At 33.5% G+C, this 24,704-nt stretch overlaps 1 protein-coding gene across 1 annotated transcript; it reads right to left on the bottom strand.

The window, feature by feature from the left end:
* Positions 1 to 1,865: 1,865 nt before the first annotated feature.
* Positions 1,866 to 16,576, bottom strand: LOC138713801 (uncharacterized). Its single transcript, XM_069846227.1, has 3 exons — positions 16,461 to 16,576; positions 7,730 to 8,039; positions 1,866 to 2,578 (listed from the first exon to the last, which is right to left on the bottom strand). The coding sequence occupies exons 1-3, from the start codon at positions 16,506 to 16,508 to the stop codon at positions 2,220 to 2,222; spliced, it is 717 nt and encodes a 238-aa protein (XP_069702328.1). The 5' UTR covers positions 16,509 to 16,576; the 3' UTR covers positions 1,866 to 2,219.
* Between the last annotated feature and the right edge of the window lie 8,128 nt (positions 16,577 to 24,704).

Genomic DNA, 24,704 nt, shown 5'->3' with positions numbered 1-24,704 from the left:
ATACATTCTTCAAATAAAGTAATTGGTTTGTTGCCTGCATGCAACATTTCGGACTTATTTCATTTTAGTGTAATACAGAGCACGGAAAGACAAGTCGGGGACTGTACTTAAATTATTTTACACAAAAAGTGGATTTAATCGGCTTTACTAGTAATAGGACGATACATATAGGTAGACCTTCTTACATTATTAGCACACATATATATTAAACTTTATTTCACATATCTTTTAATTAATTTATTTCCCTCATTCATTTTTCTCTTAATTTCTAAAGGTATATTTCTAAGGATTTTTATTATCTGTTCGTTTGTAAATTCTTGATAGCGTATTGTATACTTGCCGCCGCGAATGAATGTTAATGCAACCGAGCGTAACTAGAACGTCATGACCGCGCTCGTAGAAAAGGTGGGTGGGGTAAGAAAGGGGAGTATAGCAGTAGTCTCGGGAGCTACAGTTCTGCATGCCTGGCTTATACCTACAAGTTTCAAGGAATAGCATACGAATAAGTTAGAAATGAAGTGATTTTTTTTAAGTTTCCTAGCAATATTAAACAAGAAAAATGACATTTAGGGATAGTTTGTTCATAATTTTTCATTCATGTTGTTTTATAACGTTTTAGTGATTTCATTATGTCTAAATTACCAGCTTTAACGTAATAATAATAATAATAATAATAATAATAATAATAATAATAATAATAATAATAATAATATAAAGATCACCTCTGTGGTGCAGAGATCAGCATGCTGGTCTCTTATGCAGAGGGCCCGAGTTCGATTCCGGGAATAACCGACGGCTTTCAATGTTTGTAAGTGCTACACCCTATTATTGTTTATAAATAAAGTTTTTGATTTGAATAATAGAGATAACGATAAGATGGGCAGGGCGTGTAGCACGTATGGGCGAATCCAGAAATGCATATAGAATGTTAGTTGGAAGGCCGGAAGCAAAAAGACCTTTGTGCGAGATCGTGCGTATTTGCTTGGTTTCCGCACAAAACCAATCCGCGGAAAGTCTAAAATTCCACATTCAGTATTCCCAACCTAACACACATAACAATTTCCCTCTTCTTATTGCTTAAGTGACATATTGATTTTACTGCTTTAAGCTTTTAACATATTATTTTTAGAGACGTTCAATATAGTAATAATAATAATAATAATAATAATAATAATAATAATAATAATAATAAATTGGAAACTTACCACTGCAATTTCACCTAAATTGCACTGTTAATTATTGTTTTTAAATATTTGCAAAAATTAAGTAAACTCTACAACTCCACTAAAGTTACTGCATTCGTGATGCAAGTAACATTAAGGAAGCCGAGAAAAAATCAACAAGATTCCAGACTCATCATAGACTGGGGGAAGAAAAGAGACAGACGTATATCACGGCCTGCTGGAGTATAGTAAACACAGAAAACATTTTAAAGCAACAATGTTGAAGATAGATATTTTTGTTTTGAAAATTTGCCGTCATTGAACAGAAACCAAGATGGAGATTTCATTGCAACTAATTAGAAATTCCTCTTTCAGGTATGTAATAAACGATCTTCGCACAAAATAATGTACGATACACGAGCGGTATGTTCTCTTTCAATTCTCGGAAATTAAAAAGCTCAACTACGTTTCGCTTTTTCAAACTTTTCCTGGAACATGAAAACTTCAACATACCGCTGTTGTAACGCATATTACTATTGGAGAGGCCGAGACGTAGATGGGAGGATAATATTAAAATGGATTTGAGGGAGGTGGGATATGATGATGGAGACTGGATTAATCTTGCACAGGATAGGGACCAATTGCGGGCTTATGTGAGGGTGGCAATGAACCTGCGGGTTTTTTAAAAGTCATTTGTGTGTATGAATGTAATAGAGATAACGATATATTTCGTTTAATATTTGTTACAATATATTTCGTTAGATATGAAAAAGGAACAAGTCCACACATGAAAATTGTTTCTATAGGGCAGGATAAATTGAGAAATACACATGGTTTTTTTTACATAAAGACCTTGTTTAGTCATGATTGGTTCACAGAAATATTTTCGGTGCCATTTGTTTATATTTCGTTGTGTGCAGAAGTTGTGTTTTTCTCAAAACTAACTAAAGGTGACTTATTCCCTTTTCGTATTTAGTGGTTCATTTATTAACCTAGCAATACAATACACCTTTTTTTGGTAAAGCATAACATAAAATCAGAACATGTATCTTATTTTTAAGAAGATGCACGTGTATTTAGGATGCATGCAATGGTATTTGAAACGATATCCTTAATTTCTGAAGTGACTTTCGCCAACTCAACCGTTGCGCACTGGGCCAACTTCGCCCCCAACTCTGCCGTGTATGTTGCCAACTTTACCAAATCGTCGTTCACAGAAGCCGTCAAGAGCGTTAACTTGGCTGCCGTGGTTGTAAAATAATTGAACAAACATACAGGGTTAATTGAACAATTCGCCAGTCCGCCAGGAATTTCCTTAATGATCGCCAACACTTGTTGTTTCAGACTATTAATATCTTGCAGTATGTATACCAAGTTAGCTATCTGAGCTTGGGTACAGTTTATCAAGTCCGGCACTGCGAAAGAAGAAAAACAAAAGACAGTATTAATGTATAATATACTCTAGAAATATTTCAAAACCTTCAAATACGCTGGGAAAGAGAAGGGCATTGATGAAGATGTACAGGTGCGTCAGAAAGAACGGATGGATTTCACATGGCAAGAAAATTGTAAAGATTCATAAAAAAAAATTTATTGTTATCAACATATTCACCAATACATGCAGTTTATTTATGTAAAACAACATTATCCATATGATGTCCTTGGCTTTCAATACAGGCATCGAGGCGTTTTCTGATGTTCGCCATCACTTTCACAGTCATAGCTGGTGCAATTGCCACGATTTCTTCACGAATCGCTGTCTTCAGTTCGTCCAGTGTATGTGATCGATGTTTACAAACTTACGCCTTCAAATGGTCCCAAAGAAAGAAGTCGCAGGGCGCGAGATCTTACCGTAGCCTCGGACAATCTCAGTGCAATAGAATTTCGTCCAGGTGATTTCTTCTTTAATGTTGAACCTGTGATACGAAATGAAGCCACCCACCGCAAAATTGTATTCCGAGTTGGAATCCTAGCGTGACATCCGATGTCGAAATGAGTCCTGAGTGGCGATCACAGACTCTTCATTTTTCAAAAATGTCTCTACGATGAAAGCACGTTGTACACCAGACCAACACCATGTTCTCAACTGAAACTGCATTCTATGGCTGACCCAACAGTCGTGGTCCCCCCACTATATCTCTCTCCTCGTTGCCTATCGATAGTTTGAAATCCATCCGTTCTTTCTGACGCACTCTTTATAAGGAAAAATCATCATTATTATTATCATAGGCAGGAAGTTCTTACCAAAACAGTAGATTTCAGTTGAGTACAGCGAGGAATATAGATGTCACCCGCGCCTCGCCCTGTTCCCGCTCGCTACATACGATACGCAGTTCACATAAACAACGCATAGTATTATTCTGTGGAGCTGTGTACAGTCATGAATAGTTTGAAGAATATTATTGATTTATATTAATATTTTAGGTTTTGAACAAAGTGAGCTATTCTGTTATTATAGTATTATTTACGTAATGTTAATATTATGCTTGATTCCAAAAAAGTAAACTCAAATGTTATTAAATAATTATGCAAACAGGAGTGTGTAACACGTTTATTTTTCCCGGATTATTCTTCGTTATATGTTGGTCGAAAGACAAGTTTATTTACCAGCCGTCAATACTTGTTTGTTTTGCTGGTCTGCTGACGTTTCGTGCTGCTATGCTACTACGCATTCGGTTGCGTTACAGTCGAAGCTCATTCAACATCAGAATTACGATACGAACTGATGTCAGTGCATATGTGTGTATTTTGAATACTTGGTCCAGATTTGAGAAGCTACTTTCACAAAAACAGTGTAACTAGCTGAAATGAAATAAATAAGTAAATAAATAAATAAATAAATAAATAAATAAATAAATAAATAAATAAATAAATAAATAAATAAATAAATAAATAATAAATAAGTGAATAAATGAATGAATGAATAAATGAAAAAATGAATAAATGAATGAATGAATGAATAAAAGAATGAATAAATGAATGAATAAATAATAAATAAATTAATAAATGAATGAATGAATACATGAATAAATGAATGAATAAATAAATAAATGAATGAATGAATGAATAAAAGAATGAATAAATGAATAAATAAATAAATAAATAAATAAATAAATAAATAAATAAATAAATAAATAAATAAGTAAATAAAAGAATTAATAAATGAATGAATAAATGATAAATAAATGAATCAATGAATGAATAAATGAATGAATAAGTAAATGAATATGTAAATGAGTGAATGAATGAATAAATGAACGAATAAATAATAAATAAATGGATCAATGAATGAATGAATGAATAAATAAATGAATATATAAATGAGTGGATGAATGAATAAATGAATGAATAAGTAATAAATAAATAAATCAATGAATGAATGAATAAATAAATGAATATATAAATGAGTGAATGAATGAATAAATGAATAAATAAATAAATAATAAATAAATAAATAAGTAAATAAATAGTAACTAAGTGAATAAATGAATGAATAAATAAATGAATAAATAATAAATGAATGAATAAATGAATAAATAAATAAATAAATAAATTAATGAATGAATGAATGAATAAAATAATGAATGAATGAATGAATGAATAAATAATAAATAAATGAATAAATAATAAATAAATGAATGAATGAATAAATAAATAATTAAATGAATGAATAAAAGAATAAATAAAAAATAAATAATTAAAAGAATTAATAAATGAATGAATAAATAATAAATAAATGAATCAATGAATGTATAAATGAATGAATGAATAAATAAATGAATATATAATTGAGTGAATAAATGAATAATTGAATGAATAAATAAATAAATAAATAAGCAAATAAATAAATGAATAATTGAATGAATAAAAGAATGAATAAAAGAATTAATAAATAATAAATAAATGAATAAATGAATGAATGAATAAATGAATATATATATATATATATATATATATATATATACATATGTGTGTGAGGGGAAAACTAATTGAAATATCTACAGGTGTCCACAGAAGGAATGCTGAACCTAGACCTTTTTTTCGCAGAGCAGAGACCAGTTTTGTATCAAAAGAGTACTCCGAGCTTGCGAAAGAAACTCTGAAGGGACACTGGGACTCAGTTTTGAAACTTACAGTATTTGATTAATTTCTTTCAATTTCGGCGGGTTTGTTGTGAATGTACGTTAAATAACAGTGCCAAATTTCATCAAATCTCATTACTTAGTTCCTTAGATATTAATTTTCATTTATTTTAATGATATTAAATTATGTCTAAATTCAAAACATCCCTAATGCCTTCGGAATTGTTTCTGCTTTTAAACATTTTCTGTGAAGGACTTAATGATAAAGAAAACTAATTTTGATTTATTATTGGTAAAATTTGTGCCGGCAACAGCGGTTATATAATGAATGTAAGTGAATCTTTTTGGTTAAAGTAGTTATGAGTTTTGTTAGAGGTTTTTTATTGTTTTTGGGTGAAATCTTAATATTTATTATGACTTTCCTGTATTTGACACGTGGACTTTTAAATTAGAGAATTGGTTCATGAGATAAAAATTTTCTTAGAAATCATAATTTTTGCTTCATAGTTTTCTTTAATTTTTAAAGTCATCATCATCATCATCATCATCATCATCATCATCATCATCATCATCATCATCATCAGCCTTCAAGTGTTAGACTCTAGTGGATCTGTTACTGTCTCTTGTCAGCTTTTAAAGTTAGGAATTCATATCATGAAAATTTTTCAGTGAAGAGCTGATTCCATGCACAGCTTTTGTGTATTGGAGCATGTTGAGTATTGTTGCAAGTTTAGTGTAAATCGGAGCATATGTAAACCGTTAGAAACTTTATCATTGACCAAAAACGTAGTTTTGAGAAAACTTCACTTTTAGTGGGTGTGGTAGGTTTAAAAGAGCTGCGCGTAGCTTTTTAAAAATGGTCGCCTGACTTTTAAAGTAGTAGGCGGGGGGCTAAATATAGGGCAGAATGTTAAACAAAAGTATTAGGTAATTATTTATGTAAAAATACAAAACAATTTTTTACCATTTTGGCCCAAAATTCAGTCGTAGTGTCCCTTAAATTATTATTTATATCATTTTCAACCTCGTATGTATTTCTTTCTCGTCTATGTTCGCCGTCAAAACAAAAGAGAGACATCTCTTTGATATTAAAAATGATATCACTATGTATATCGAGTACTTAATTCAGATTTGAGAGGCTACTTTCTGAAAAACAGGCACTACCACATTCATTTTTTTTGCTTTATAACTACTGAAGTCCCGCGCCGTGGCGTCGCGGTCCAAGGCATCCCGCCTAGGACTCGCGTTACGGAATGCGCGCTGGTTCGAGTCCTCATGGGGAAAGAAATTTTCTCATGAAATTTCGGCCAGTGTATGGGACCGGTGCCCATCCAGCATCGTGATGCACTTGGGGAGCTACGATAGGTAGCGAAAATCCGGTTTAGAAAACCAGCTATAACGGCTGGTGGATCATCGTGCTAACCACACGATACCTCCATTCTGGTTGGATGATCGTCCACCTCTGCTTCGGCATGTGAACGTGAGGCCAGCAGCAGGCTGGTCGGACTTGGCCCTTCAGGGCTGTAGCGCCACGGATTTAAGGATAACTACTGAAACATTTTTTTTCTTGCTAAACGTTTTTCATTATTTACGTTTCTAAGTACAAAATTAATGTAAGTTAATAAGGCATCACTTCGCGATCCATTTCAGCCCTTTACACGAGTCACCCTGGGTCGGTATAGCGCTGGTGTTCTATGCTCGAGGTTACGGGTTCGATCCCGGCCCAGGTCGATAGCATTTAAGTGTGTTTAAATGCGACAGGTTTATGTCCTAGATTTACTGGCATGTAAATGAACTCCTGCGGAACAAAATTTCGGCACACTGGCGACGGTGATATAACCTTGACAATTGCGAGCGTCGTTAAATGAACCATAATTTAATTTTCTTTACACCACCTCTACTTTAGGAACCACTGACTCTAGATCCTGCAAATGTAAGACAAATGCCTGTTTTAGTCTGACCATCGGATCTGTGCTCCCGTAAGATATGCGAACTGAATCTTAATTCCTTTTCAGCCTCGGCAATTCATTTCTCTCCCTGTATTCCTATTGCTCTCTTTTCTATCCCTCTCTCTTTCTCTCCCCCACTACACACAATTTTGAGCCATCTTGCGGGACAGTTTATTTGCACTTGCAGTCCAGTGTTGTCAACTCAACATGAATACTGTAGCACGGAGTGGTGAAAGAAATATTATTAAGCAAGTAATAGCATTTTGCATAAGTCAATCAGCGTCATTAGACCTACTTAAATTAAATTATGGATAAGTAATAATTAACCTTACAGTATTATAAGCAATATTCAAGAGACATGACACTGTTTGACGGAAGTTTGGCAACATCCCTATTCGGCAAGGTTCGTGGTCTGCTGTTTGACGTAGTGGGAGAGAAACGGGTGGAATGGAGTGAGTAGAGACGTTAACTTTTCCAAGAACGACGACAGCGCTGAAGGGGTACAGATCCGATGGTCGGACAATAATTGTTATACCTGCTTGTGAGACAATGTTATCGAGAGCTTCAAACTGCCCAGCAAGACATCCTGAAACATCTTTTCCAGCCTGTTCAGCCTCAGCAACATACGAATTTATCTCGTCTTTGGCGTTCTGTACGAGCTGTTCCATGTTTTGCGTTGTGGAGTTGATTATCTGAGATGCCTGATCATTGGCGCTGTTGATCGCATCCTGAACCTGCGACGCTGCACTGTCGATCAATTTGACTAATTCCTCGGCTTGTGCCATGAGCTGGTTCAGGTAGTCGTCAGCGAGGCCGCGACTCTGGAGTCCCTTGACCTCAGCATACTGGAACACCAAATAACAGAACTCTGTCTTTATCGGCGGGGTAGTGATTACTAGGGACCGGATTTTTATGTAATATCAAGGTGTGAAATATGTACATATTTATGTAAGAAAAATAAGCTGAATATGTAAATATTTTAAATTGTGAATTTGTAAGGTACAATTTAAATTGTGGATTTGTAATGCATATTTTTAAATTTTGGATTTGTAATGTATAATTTTTTAAATTGTGAAATTGTAAGGTACAATTTAAATTGTGGATTTGTAACACATATTTTAAATTTGTGGATTTGTAATATATAAATTAAATTGTGGATTTGTAATGCATATTTTAAATTTGTGGATTTGTAATGTATAAATTAAATTGTGGATATGTAATGCATATTTTAAATTTGTGGATTTGTAATGTATAAATTAAATTGTGGATTTGTAATGCATATTTTAAATTTTTGGATTTGTAATGTATAATATTTTAAATTGTGAATTTTTAAGGTACAATTTAAATTGTGGATTTGTAATGTATAATTTTTTAAATTGTGAAATTGTAAGGTACAATTTAAATTGTGGATTTGTAATACATATTTTAAATTTGTGGATTTGTAATGTATAAATTAAATTGTGTATTTGTAATACATATTTTAAATTTGTGGATTTGTAATGAATAATATTTTAAATTGTGAATTTATAGGTTACAATTTAAATTGTGAATTTGTAAGGTACAATTTAAATTGTAGATTTGTAATACATATTTAAAATTTGTGGATTTGTAATGTATAAATTAAATTGTGGATTAGTAATGCATATTTTAAATTTGTGGATTTGTAATGTATAATATTTTAAATTGTGAATTTGTAAGGTACAATTTAAATTATGGATTTGTAATACATATGTTAAATTTTGGATTTGTAAGGTATAATTTAAATTTGACTCTATCTATTACAATAGTGTATTGCTAGATAACTATGAACTATTCTACATATATCAAATTCGATTAATAATATAAACATAGTATGTAATATTGCAACACTTGTACAAAATTTTCTTATAATCCATTTAGACATAAGCTTTGTAACTGGCGAGCGGATTGATTCTATATAGTACATAGATAATTTAATTGTGGATTTGTAATGTACTTAAGCATAAGATTTATAATTGCTAGTAGATCATATATTGTGTAGAGTAGATAATTTTTATTTATTTTAATTTTTGGATTTTAATATCTATTTTAACCGACTCTGTACATTGCAATAATGTACTGCTATATGAATATCAACTATGAACTATGAAATATGTAACATAAACATAGCATGTAGTATTGTAAATATTGTATGCAATGGAACATTCTGTTTTAGCACAATAAAGGAAAAAAAAGCTGAATATGTACCAAAATATGTAAAATCATGAAAATATTTAATATCAATATCTGGCAGGTATAGGATAGGTAACACTCTCCAGTTGTGATTTCATAGAGCACCCGACTTTTTTACCGCACACTTGACACATTACTATTTTTCCATCTGTAGTGAAAGCTTTGTCCATCGCAATCCATGATTTTATTTTTGTTGTAAGGGTTGAAGGTACAGAGGCTATTTTAGTTAGTTAAAAGCAGTAGATAAACTCACTTGCACTTTATACTGTAAGTACTAAAACTAGAGAACTGAGTGAAATGAATGACACAACAGTACTGCAAGCACTGTTTCGCTTTACTGGATTAGGAGAAAATAAGAGGAGATGTGGGACACATGTGTTTTACCTGCTCCTTGTAAGAAATAAAGTACCTACTAAAACCTCAAACTATAGATATTTACAAACTGTTGCTAGAAAAGTGACATTCCTGTCTCATTCAGAAGAGTAGGATTATTCCAGCCGAGAACCATACTTTCTAATTGCTCAGAAAATCCAATTTCCGTATAGGTCTACTAAATTTAAAGTAAAGAGATCAAGCAATAACCTGAAATCTTTCAACATATTTCCAGTTTCTTCTTTTACTCCAGCTTCTGTTCAGAAGTCGGCTACTTTATTGCTGCTCATAGACTTGACACGGGTTTTCCCTGGAAGATTAGGAAGAGGGTGGGTAAAGTTGCAGACTGCATGGGAACGGCTTCTTAAGACTTGTGCAGAACAATTATAGTTCGAGGCAAATCATGTCGTCCTCGTCCCACTCCGCCGCATGAAGGTAACGCTACTTTCTGAGCGATTTTTACAATACAAGGTAGTTGTATGAGAAAGGTTGCCTTTTGTTCACTTATATTTACAGTGGGCGGTATGGGTTGAGTGCCTCTATTACTTCCTGGAACTAAGGACGTTATGTTTGGTCCCGAAATATATCCTTTCTTGGGTGGGTAAAAAGGCTTTTTAAATCTGTGTATTTCAAATTGTGAACTTCTCCAGCAGAAGTTTTTTTTCCCCTTTTAGAGAAGTAAAAATGAATAAAACCCTAAATATATAGATTTATGTAATATCAAACCATAATATGTTATGTGGGGTAAATATGTAAAAATATGTAATATCAAATTTTAATATATTAATGGTAATTACAAGATTATGCGCACTGTTCAAAACATACAGATGTGAGCCTGCTGGAGAGAAATAAAAAATAGGTTGTAACCGCCGAATTACTCTTCAAGGAACGACCACTCATATAAATTGAGGGAAAGAAGACAGAGGACGGACACTGGAAAGTTTTCTTTTCTCAATCGTACTATCAGGGACTGGAATGCTTTACCTGCAGACTTACTAAAGGCTTTACCAATAACCAAAAATGTATTGAAAAATAGGCTAAAGGACTTTACTAATATACGATAATTGTAAACAGTATGTAAAGGATGTAAATGATATTTTGTTATTGAAGTGTTGTATCAGTGAAGAATTATGTTGTATCAGTGGTGTGTTGTGTCAGTGAAACGTGTTCCTGTCAGGGAAGCTTTATAGTTTATAGTGGCAGTGCAAAGTATTTGAACAGTGAAATGTTTTTGAAGTGCTAGTGAAATCAGGATAGAATCAGTGAAATGTGTCGTAGTTCCAGTGCAGTGGGTGAGTTGACAGCGAAATGAGTGTAATGTGGAAAGGTACCCTTGCAGATATGAACACATCATACTCGTGGGTTTTAGTTCGAACTTAGATTTAAGATACAAATTAGATTTATTTTAAATGTTATTTTAAGTGATAGTTCTTCATTTAATTTAGGATATTCCCTATTATTATTATTATTATTATTATTATTATTATTATTATTATTATTATTATTATTATTATTATTATTATTATTATTATTATTATTAATTATTATTAGTATTAATTATTGGTATTATTATTAAGTGTATTTTTAATTATCAAGTTTATTATTGTCATTATTGAGTGTAATTAGTTACCACTGCCACCGGGTATATACCCATTGCAGTGTGAATAAATACATACAGTATATACATACAAGATTCGCAAAGATTTGTTATTTATATACGGTTAGGTTGAAAGGAATATAATATGCAATACATAAAAATCCGGTCCTTAGTGATTACCGTCCTCGCTGAGGTTTGTGAGTTCAGAAACAGACAAAGGCAATAAATTTTCAATTGACGATCAAATTATTAGCTTTACAGAAAATATTAATTGCAAGCGTCTACTTTGACTAGAGACAAAGGGAAACAATTTGACAAGCACAGAAACAAGTGAAAAGTGACAACCAAACTAGAAGTGGATTTTCCAGTCTGACGGTATACATCAGCGGTCGTCAGCACAGAGCACCCTAGGGCTAGCGTCTCTTACCCGCGGAGAACACAGTGCACCGTGGTGCATTCGTAGCTGCTAGCGGGTATGCTCTCTACCTCTTCCTGCTGCACGACGGGGCACACGGGATGGCTCCGCTTACCCTTTGCACATTTCAGCGAGTGCTGAAGACCACTGTTATACATCTTTGAAATTTCTAACGTCTACATTTTACACCAATTAATCTCAAACTTTTACCACATATTTATTACAATGTGGACATACAATATACAAATTTTCACTTTGATATTCCATTTGAGGCATTTAGTTGCAAAATCAGATACATCATTTTTTTTTCGGAATGAGTTAATGTTATATTTCATATCTTCATATGATTCTACAATTGCTATGGCACTGTTACGCTCCAAAGCCAGATACATCACATGGATTTGTATGATGAGAAATAGTATTGGTTGGAAATTCTTAGTTCCTTGCAAACGTTTTTCCTTCTTACTGAAAAATTTTAGTGACGTATCTGATTTTGCAACTACACGCCTCAATTCTAAGTTTACTTATAATTCATTTTTAATACTAAATTATAATTGTCCCAATTTTCAAAGTTTACATATATTTATGCTCGACCATGCCGAAATGTAGTAATTATACACCTGGTAGCAGCCCTTTAATGGACCTCATTAAAGTACACCTATTCATTAAAGTTCAGGTGTTCCACCAATCACAAGATACCATTGTAGCTATATGAAAACGCAAGTATCGATTATTCTCGGATATGCAATCGAAAGAAAACTAGTTCTGTTACTATAATAATTAGCGTTAATTGTAAATAATATTCAAATAAATTCAATTTGTCATCTCGATTTTAAATGTCTAATTCAATTTCAAGGTTATATCAAGATTAATGTTTATTTTGCTCTCTAGATTATGTCAAGGTCAATGACATTTGTTTCTCGGAAAAAAATCAATACTTTCGCGTCTGCGCACATCTCACAATTTACGAGGTATTGCACAAGGTCAGTTCCGCTCCTCAGTCAGATAAGAATAACATGAATACTTATGAATGATTTCAAGTTAGAAATATGGTCGAGCATAAAAAGTCGTATGAAACTTGACTATAATGGTAATTAAGACGGTCGTATGAAAATTATGAAACTCGCTTGCGCTCGTTTCGTAAACATACTCGCGTCTTAATTACTACCATTATAGGCTCGTTGCATAATGTACTATTTTTAAATGTATAATAATGACCTATCTGTATTATCTAGATTGTCTAATTGCTTCGCCATTCTATAGTTATTAAGTTTAACAACCGAAGAGAAATAAATACAGTATCAACAATGTAAATACAGGTGCTACTAAGTTATATTTAAGACATATGAATAATTCCCACACTCTCTCTGAATGCAGACTATTTGTTTTAGCACCTATCATTGCAACTATACTGAAACTGCAGCTTATGTTAATAAAGTTACAGCTGTTTACACAACCTGGGGAAAATCGTCTTTTTTCACAATAGACAAATGAGTTAGCAACAGGCGAAAACAAACCCTTGTGTAGATATGCATTTAACTTTCATAACTTCCTGCTGTTTGATTTTATTAGGTTGATGAATAAGTTCGTAGCGTTTTTGTTTGTCATAACGCTGCGTTGTTAGGAGACCGTTTGTCGTCTGTCATTTGTCATTTGAAGTTTTGTGCTTGTACGTAGGCTACACCTTGAATTTTGCGGATTTGAAGAAAGTTTGTGCTATTTGTGGAGTGAAGAAGACGAAAAAAAACAAAAACAAATACTTCCGACATATTATTATTATTATTATTATTATTATTATTATTATTATTATTATTATTATTATTATTATTATTATTATTATATGCGAGTTTAATAGACGAGCAAAGGCAGCGGATGCTGCTCGAAGCATTTATGCCGTGCACGGGAAAAATGCCATTGGAAAAATCACTGCAAGAAAATAGTTCTGTCGTTTCGTTCTGTCCCGTACAAAAGTTACTATAAATCCAAATGCAATTACGTTTTGCGTCTGGTGGGATAAAGAAGGCGCCGTGTACTACGAATTACTACTCAGGAATATAATTATAACTGCTGATATTCATTGCCAATAACTCAAACGTCTTGCGGCCGCAATTGAAGAAAAACGACCGGGAAGACAGCATCAATTGCTGCTGCAACGCGATAATACACGCCAGCACTCCGCTAACACATAAACACGTGGAGTAACGGTTAGCGCGTCTGGCCGCAAAACCAGGTGGCCCGGGTTCGATTCCCGGTCGAGGCAAGTTACCTGGTTGAGGTTTTTCCGGGGTTTTCCCTCAACCTAATATGAGCAAATGCTAGGTAACTTTCGGTGCTGGATCTCGGACTCATTTCACCGGTATTATCACCTCCATCTCATTCAGACGATAAATAACCTGAGATGTTGATAAAGCGTCGTAAAATAACCTAAATAAAAATATATATGTGTGTAGGCATACTAGAAACAAAGAAACAAAACATAAGAACGCAAAAAATACATCACAGTAACATACGAAAACAAAAACACACACAAGATCGCATCTTCATTCAGAAAATTAAATTACAATATTGGATACAGAACAAAAAACACTCTACAAAACATCCTAACACACAAACAAGACAAACAAACAAATACCATCTAACAGGAGTATACAAATTAAAATAGAATAGTTGTAACTATTTTCACATCAGACAGACTGGGAGATCATTTCAAACACGATACAAGGAACACATTACAGCTATAACCAAATGAAACAATACCTTCACATACGCATAACACATCACAAACACCAACCACAACTACAGCAACATAGAAACAGACATGGAAATCCTACATATTCAACAGAAAAAACAGAAATTAAATGAAGGGTTCAAAACCATAGTGGGCCAAGCGCCATTTACTAAAAACCATAGAAAACAAGGGTTAAAATGAAGTTATCTGTAGTAATGTTACGAGAGGTCTGAGATTTATCTGGGAAATCTCAGACCTCGAGTGACATTTATTAGGACTATTTCGTGAATGAAATAAAAATGTAAATAATATATCCCTAAACTTCGATCACAAAATGTTAATAATTGTATATTAACGAATACGTAATCTATTCAGACATTGTGAAGTTGAAATACTCGTAGATGAATATCGATTATTGCAATAAAGAAATTCTATGTTATTATTCAGTAATGCCAATTGCGAAAAGCGAAATATAGGTTTAACAATGTTAATTACATGTAATGCACTTTTCTCTTATTATTATAACATAAATACATTTTCATTATCTGCTGAAATCATAATTTAATTTAACAGTAACAGTGGGGACAGCTATATACCAATACTTATGTATTCACAGCGAGACATGTTGCTACACAGTGAAGCCATCTCTGTATAGATAGGCCTAATTAAAACACGAATTTTATTACGCCATACGGAAGGCAGTTTGATCAAAGACCTTATTATTACTATGCAAGGTCTTTGGGTTTGATATGCAATGATGTTACATTAATTTGAACATCTGACTTTCTATTAATTGTTTAATTTCATTCACAAAATACAAATTTTATAGGCTACAATTATAGGTTAAGTTACTCGTACCTATGGGAGCAGGACCAATGTCATCTGTGCCTTATTTCGACCGTTACTTACAATCAGTGCTACACGAAAGCATTTTTATAGCTTGACAAACGCATTCTCGCTGTAGTGTGTAACGGAAAACTAAAGCTGCATCTACACAGTTCAATATTCCAATCGCGTATGTATGTAATCTGGGAATACTATTGAAAGAATCAAGTTTAAAAGGTACGTTCAATTAAGATGCATGAAGATTTTGTGTCTACATGGTGCGCCGTTTTGAACGTCGTCTTCACTGCGTAAATATATTAATTAATATTAAACATCAATCTTGCATTCATTGCTTTAAAGCTGAAAGAAAAGTTTAACCGTGTAGTTGCATCTTAATGTGGCGACAACGACTAAACAAAAGAACGACCATGCGATAAATTGATAGCGATAAATCTAGCTGCAAAAATTGTGGCAAAGTGTGACTGTGATTGGATGGAATTCAAAATTTAATTACACTTCATTAGTCGAAAATGGAATGACGTCATATAAACGAAAAAGTCACATAATTCAATGGAAACATAAAGCAAGTAATATAAAGCATACACATTCAAACTAAATGATAACCAATCTTCATTAAACTATAGTATTCACTTAACTTTAAGCCTTGCTTTCTCAGTTTTTAATAAATGGCGCTTTGTCCACTATGGTTCTGAACCCTTCAAATACACCAGAACAATGCGAAATATATAGACACAAAAACATACATCCACAACACAACCTCGATACACAACTAAATTTCATAAATCACACCTATTTGACTCCACACTACAAAATACAAACGCATCCCCCAGCAAAATAACTGATGAAACCGGAAGAAGCAAGGACCTTACTAATTCTGAGGATGACTAACAGGAAGTTGAAACTAGTCAAGTAGGTACTTTACCACTTAGTTTTCACTTCAACACTAGAAAGTTATTATTATAATTAAATTCTTAAGTAATATATGTCTACTTAGCCAAGGTCCTTGAAAGGGTGTTAACTCATTAGAGAGACAGGAAAATCATTTTCTATGTTCCCTTAAAAGTTGTGTTTGAACTACAGAAGTAACAAGTACTTACTTGAAAGGCACAGAGAACGACCAAGAAGTAAATCACCTTCGACGTCATCTTGTTTCGAAAATTGTATGATAAAAGATTTCATCACAACACGGACGGGTTTTATAGGCAGGCCCTTACGTCTTTCAGCAGTGTTAGACAAGCTGAACTAACACAGTTGGTATTTAGGCAGGTTAATGGCTATATTAATCATTATGTACAGTACATATTTACGTTGAATGGTAAAACGCAAAACAACTGGATTTGAGAAGAAAAATTGGTTAATAATAAAGATAATTCTCCAGAGTTTTCCAAACAAGCATGTTTCATAAGGCAATAATTGATAGAGTCAAACTCAATGATGTCAGAATTTCGGGGGAAAAATACAGTGTTACTATAAATTATCTTTCCGATTACAAACGTGAATAACTATCGTTAGGAGACACTTAGAAACATGATATTGGTACCAATGGAAAGAGAAACTCAAATATGTTTTGTTATGTTGGAGAAACTTTCGCATATTTATTAATTTCGTTGCTAGGAGACGATATAACAGAAAAATGACTGCAAACGAAGTCAGGAGGTCATTTTGTGTGCTAGATTTTCACATATCCCAGTCTGTTGTCACAGTACAACGCAATTTTATAAGAAAATTTGGTGTTGATCCACCCAGTGGGCGACAGTCACAGGTAATTCGTACCTAGACATGTTACATTATGGCTTTTTCCACAACTGGAACAGGACATCGAACGTCTCATTTTTCAGCAGGATGGGACACCACCCCATTACCACTTAGATGTCAGAAACGAACTGAATACACGACTTCCAAGTAGATGGATTGGACGTGCTGGCCGTTAAGATTTAGAATGTTTGCATTGTCCTCCACGTTCCCCCGACCTCACTCCTTGTTATTTTTTTCTGTGGGGTTTTATAAAACAACAAGAGTACCAGCCACCATTACCACCTACCATTGAGTATCTTCGTGTCCGCATCACGGAGGCCATTGCACTGGTGGATGGTCCAATGCTACAACGTGTATGGCAGGAAATTGACTGCATATTTGATGTGTGTCGTGTGACACAAGGAGCTCACATTGAGCACACGTGACTTACTTACGGTTGTTTCTCTTTCTGTTTCATGTTTTCCAGTGAAAATTTTTAAAAATTGTTGGAGTTTCTGTTTCTGTTGATACCAATTTCATGTTTTCTAATTGTTGCTGATTTAAGAGTACCACATGTGATTTAACCGAATGGAGAGCAAAAAATATTTGAGTTTCTCTTTCCGTTGATACCAATATCATGTTTCTAAGTGTCTCCTAACGATAGTTATTCAAGTTTGTAATCGGAAAGATCATTTATAGTAACACTGTAGGCTATACATCAGGTACAATAATTGAAACCCTTGGGCATGTTTTGGGTTATTGCCCTAAAGGAGAACTACTGAGGAACAATCGCCACCATAAAGTGAGAAGCTCCATCGCAACCACTCTTCAGAAGACAAAGTGGGAGGTTTACGAAGAAGTGCACTGCTTGGCTGAGAATGGGTCAACGAGAGGAGCAGACATTATAGCCATCGATCGCCGGAATCAAAGAAGCCTCATTCTTGACCCCACTGTCCGTTTTGAGAAGGATGATCAACAAGCCAACAATGTTAACGATGAAAAGAAGTCTATTTACAACCCATGTATTCCTCACTTCAGTGAGAGATACAAAATTAATATTAATACATGGGAAGTGAAAGGACTTCTTTTTGGCGCTAGGGGAACTTCATTTAAGTTAACCAAAACCACTTTCCTTTCTCTTAAATTTTCTAATGAGGACATTAACAAAATTTGTCTAATGGTATTGAGAGATTCATTATCCATTTTACACAATCACTTGTATAATACCATGTAATTTTTTTTTACTTCATTTCATTACTCTTCAATGTATTTTCATCTCATGTTTCTCCGAAATCTAATTGTACTTTATTTTTAAATTTATCATTGTTCCGTATTCTCTCCGCTATCATATTGTATTTTTCATTTAACCTCTGCTTTGTATTCTGGATCCTACTGGTCAGCCGTAGATTTCGGCCAGATGTCCCAAATTGTGGAATTTGTGTGATTTAATTACACTGGTCAACAAAATTAAACATATTTTTTGTTAAAAGGTAAATAATTTACCATTTTCCGCGCTGATTTCAAATACGTTTTCAAAATATTTCTATAACACACAGGATTTTTGAGTAGGCATAATTGTATGAAATGTAATTCAAATTTTTCTTGTATTGATACCTTGTAACATTTTACCTAAAATCATATTGATTTACCTAAAATGTTAGTGAAATACATTTTAGGCTATATTTGGCTAGGGAAACATCTCTTTTCAGTGTCCAACAGTAATCTGCAAGAATATTTGGGCTCCATTTTTCCTGGTAGCGCCTTTCCATTTCAGAAAAATCCGGTTGTAAACGCTCCCCATATTCGTCGCTCACTATCCGAAGGTTTTGAGGAAAGAAAAATAGATGAGAACCCAAGAGGTTATTTTGAGAGACATACTACACTACATTAAGTTACAGTTCTGAATCAGCTCGCTGACAAGTTCTCTGTAATCTTCTGATCTGTGGTTCCTAGAAAATAAGTCTTTGAATGATCCTTAGGTTCCCGGAATATCATTGGAACTGGAAAAGGCATATGGCGGGATCCTTTTAGCCAACCAGTTAACAGAAATACATGGAGAATGGCAGATTTCAGGGGCCCAGTTCCTGTTCTCATCTATTTTGCAATCAAAATAACACAAATCTGTTCCTGAAACGAAGTACCTTGATAAAATTGCCGAGTTGCCAAACTAACTTACTATTATGACAAGTGTTGTATTGCAAGTTTCCACGTATTCACATTTTTTATGTTCTAGTGATATTTAACTTATTTTAAATTTTTGTTTTTATATTTTCCGATAATGGTATATCTATAATGTGATAAGTTGAGCTATATATAATCATAATTTTCCTTACTGTGTGTACCTAAAACTATTGTATTCATTGTATGCTTTGTACTGCACTATTTTATTACTACTATTAGTATTATTACTTACAACTTACAAATGGCTTTTAAGGAACCCGAAGGTTCATTGCCGCCCTCACATAAGCCCGCCATCGGTCCCTATCCTGTGCAAGATTAAGCCAGTCTCTATCATCATACCCCACCTCCCTCAAATCCATTTTAATATTATCCTCCCATCTACGTCTCGGCCTCCCTAAAGGTCTTTTTCTCTCCGGTCTCCCAACTAACACTCTATATGCATTTCTGGATTCGCCCATACGTGCTACATGCCCTGCCCATCTCAAACGTCTGGATTTCAAGTTCCTAATTATGTCAGGTGAAGAATACAATGCGTGCAGTACTGTTAGTATTATTATTATTATTATTATTATTATTATTATTATTATTATTATTATTATTATTATTATTAAAATTCTAAGATAAAATATAGTAGCAAAACACAACATAGACCAACTAACACTAGGTAAAGTGTAAATTAAAATACAACTAATAAAATACAGACAGGAACTTACATTACTTGGGGGATCTTCGCACTAAACTGCGGCTTCGTCTTCCTTGTTGTATACTCAAGACCACTATCTCTGAGCGACTTTCGTGACACATCTTTCCACTTATTAATATAAAGTTGTCTGGATCATTTTTTGTTTTTAGATTTATTTAGCCGTTAATATCTACCGTAGAAATCGTCACTGTCTTGCAGTCGTCCAATTTACGTAATAGATCAACCGAAACCTGATACACAGTTGAAGTATCCAGTATTCGTAAATAGAACAAACTCCCGTGCAATAACTCCCGATACGATGTAAACAACTGGATACGCTAGAAGTGACTAGTGACATGACATAGACCGTTGTTCCAACCAAGAAGTTCATGGATGTAACTCGTGTAGAAGCGCCTCTGATACAGATATTGAAAAACAATTTTTGCAACAGCTGTGTAAGACTATACGGAGCATTATTTAATTAAAAACTCGATTTTGAAAAGTTGTAACATAGACCGTTATTCGACCAAATGCTTCAATTTGTGGACAGATTGTATTAACCAGGTAATGAAAATATAAAATTATACTTTTTATGGTCAATCTTTATGCAATAAGAATTAAGAACTAACCTTGTATGATGGAGTTTGTTTCAACCAACTGGAAGAACAAAAATGAAAGTGTATTATTCGTAGACTGATAAACTGATAAAGGGATACATAATACAGTGAATCACAATGGAGCATAACATTCTAATATACATTTTATTGCACTATTACAACATAAAATTAATGCTACTTATCTTGCAGCATAAACAACAATGGATAACAATACAGAACAGTTCTGATAATAACTATTTCACAATGTTTTATTGCTGTATGTGATGGTATCAGTGATTTTACAAACAACTCAGTATGTAAAGGAATAACAACTACATTTCCGAAATATGTATAATAATCGCGATATAAAATATACATACAATATCGCATCTGGATTATTGAATTTCATTTGTTTAGTTAGTACAATAACAAAAGTAGACAACAAACACACATTGAATGTATACAGAAAACCCACAACAACAACAACAACAACAACACACATACACAATACATCCAACCACCCCACACAACACAAACAAGCTGCATTCCGAACAATGGTACACAGACTACTCAACATACCAATGAACCAGCAGGATTACAACGAAGAACTAAACACAATCAAATACATAGCACAAGAAAACGGATACAACCCCAACATAATAGACAACATAATACGTAAGACAAAACAACACCACAAAAAACAGAAGAATACAACACAAACTCAAGAACACAAAAAATACATCATACTAACATACGAAAACAAAAACACACACAAAATTGCAACCTCATTCAAGAAATTAAATTACAACATCGCATACAGAACAAATAACACTACAAAAACATCTCAACACACAAACAACACAAACAAATACAACCACACAGGCGTATACAAACTCAAAAGTAACACCTGCAACAACTTCTACATAGGACAGACAGGCAGATCATTTCAAACACGTTGCAAAGAATACATCACAGCCATAACAAAATTACAAAATACCTCCACATATGCAGAACACATCACAAATGCCAACCACACCTACAGAGACATCAACACAGACATGGAAATACTGCACATCCAACCAAAAAGCCAGAAACTAAACACACTAGAACAATATGAAATATACAGACACACGAAAACTCACCCCAACTATATTCTCAACACACAACTCAATTTCAAAACACATACACTCTTTGACTCTACAGTACGAACGCACCCTCACAGGAAACAAGAGGCGCCAAGACCAACAACGACCAGTTCTGAAGATGGCCCATAAATAAATCGAAACATGTAAACAAGGTACGTTAGAATTTAACACAAGAAAGTCTTATCATACATATTTGGATGTTTAGTTAGCTTGCCTGAAAAGCATCTCAGAATGTACCAACCTAACAGTTACAAAATGACTAACTATAGTGATATCTGTAACATGCGTGTATTCAAGGAAGTGTTGTGAATATTGACGTGAACCTAACACCTAGAAAATCACTAAATTTAAGTATGTGAAATAATGGAGACAAAATGATGTTCCAATTTAGTACCTTGCCTTACATTACACCGAAAATATGTGGCCGCTTGATGAAGCAGTGGCGAAACCGTCTTTTTCTTCTTCTTCTTCTCCTTCTTCTTCTTCTTCTTCTTCTTCTTCTTCTTCTTCTTCGTTGTCGTAGACTTCGATATCCGAATGATCTAAATTAATAATTGCAAATCTATCAAAAACATCGTCCATCTTACCAAATGCCTCCCAATAAAAATGCTCCACATGGCCACACGCATTTTTCCAGTTTTCCGTGTAACTTTGGATACAATTTTCCCAAACAAAACTTTACGTCACCAACCAACCAACCAATCACATGACGTGACGCATAACTTTAGTTATGCAATTTGTTTCAAGTAACACACCTTCTTTAGGTGTTTGCCTTGTCTGGATTTCATAAGAAACATGAGGAGGCCAGCCTCCAATAATACAAAATCAAAGTTACATATACACAACAAAAATTATTGGATCAATTGGCTAGTAAAGCTTTTGGACGTCTGTGTGGGCCTGTGATGTTATAATTTCCAAGAGCGTTGAGAAGTGGATTTGGATGCTCTTGTAGATATCTGCCGTAGAGATGAGGGATGCGTCGGATTATGATGCTTTGGGTGGTTTCGAGAGCTAGGTCCTCATGAAGTTGGGCGATGCGAAGTCCACGTGGTGAATTGGTAATCATTCTTGCTGCTCTGTTTTGTACCCGTTGGATTTTTAATAGATGATCTTGGCAGCAAAACCCCAAGCTTCGCAGGCGTACAAGATGGCGGAACTGATGAGTGAGTAGTAAAAGACTTTCTTTATTTTGAGTGAAAGTTCACGGTTTCCGTCATTCACGATAATTTTAATTGGTTTATTTTATCACGCTTTATCAAATGCGATGGTTAAATAGACAGACAGACAGACAGATAGATAGATAGATAGATAGATAGATAGATAGATAGATAGATAGATAGATAGATAGATAGATAGATAGATAGATAGATAGATAGATAGATAGATAGATAGATAGATAGATAGATAGATAGATAGATAGATAGATAGATAGATAGATAGATAGATAGATAGATAGATAGATAGATAGATAGATAGATAGATAGATAGATAGATAGATAGATAGATAGATAGATAGATAGATAGATAGATAGATAGATAGATAGATAGATAGATAGATAGATAGATAGATAGATAGATAGATAGATAGATAGATAGATAGATAGATAGATAGATAGATAGATAGATAGATAGATAGATAGATAGATAGATAGATAGATAGATAGATAGATAGATAGATAGATAGATAGATAGATAGATAGATAGATAGATAGATAGATAGATAGATAGATAGATAGATAGATAGATAGATAGATAGATAGATAGATAGATAGATAGATAGATAGATAGATAGATAGATAGATAGATAGATAGATAGATAGATAGATAGATAGATAGATAGATAGATAGATAGATAGATAGATAGATAGATAGATAGATAGATAGATAGATAGATAGATAGATAGATAGATAGATAGATAGATAGATAGATAGATAGATAGATAGATAGATAGATAGATAGATAGATAGATAGATAGATAGATAGATAGATAGATAGATAGATAGATAGATAGATAGATAGATAGATAGATAGATAGATAGATAGATAGATAGATAGATAGATAGATAGATAGATAGATAGATAGATAGATAGATAGATAGATAGATAGATAGATAGATAGATAGATAGATAGATAGATAGATAGATAGATAGATAGATAGATAGATAGATAGATAGATAGATAGATAGATAGATAGATAGATAGATAGATAGATAGATAGATAGATAGATAGATACTTTATTGCTTGGACGTAAGTACCTTATGCATAGCAACGTCAATATAAATAAAATCATACAAAATTATTTGCCAAGTTAAAATATTCGTTAATGCTATACAAGCTGTGTTCATATAATTTTCTTTTTAATTAACGATTTGAATGAATCATAATTTAAATTTTAGTTGAAATTGGTAAGCTATTATAAAACTTCAGAGACACGTAATAAAAACTGTTTTGTGTAGTCTTGTATCTGCATAAACCAAGTCTTATATCTTTACAACTTCTCGTATGGTGTTCGTGAAAATGCAAGTTCAAAGGGAAATTATCTATATTCATTTTGGTATATAACAAACACTGCAATACATATAGCGATGGAAGAATATAGTGGATAAAGTCTCAGAAGTTTAACATGCGCTTTGGCCACAATCATGTCTATATGGCTGTTTAAACGTGAGCCTTCTATCTAAATGAATACCCAAATATATGACGCTGAGTTCATAATTGATGTAGTTTCCGAATACACTGATGCTTTGAGGTAGTTGGACTCATCTCTTAGAGAATATAACGGCTTGAGTTTTAGCAGTATTAATATTAATTCTCCATTTCGTAAACCAATTTTCAAAATGACGAACATAACCTTGGAGAATGCTGATTATAAAAGGAAGGCTCTTAGCAGAATAGTACACCAGAGTGTCATCGGCGAAAAAGGCAGTTTGACAAGATCTGTGCAAAGGAAAATCAGCTTTTACGTCACTTAGTTTCAATTACATTTTGTTTAACATGTTG

The sequence above is a fragment of the Periplaneta americana genome, chromosome 14 (assembly GCF_040183065.1).
Source record: "Periplaneta americana isolate PAMFEO1 chromosome 14, P.americana_PAMFEO1_priV1, whole genome shotgun sequence".
NCBI classification, from domain to species: Eukaryota; Metazoa; Arthropoda; class Insecta; order Blattodea; family Blattidae; genus Periplaneta; species Periplaneta americana.
This window is presented reverse-complemented; position numbering and strand designations above follow the sequence as displayed.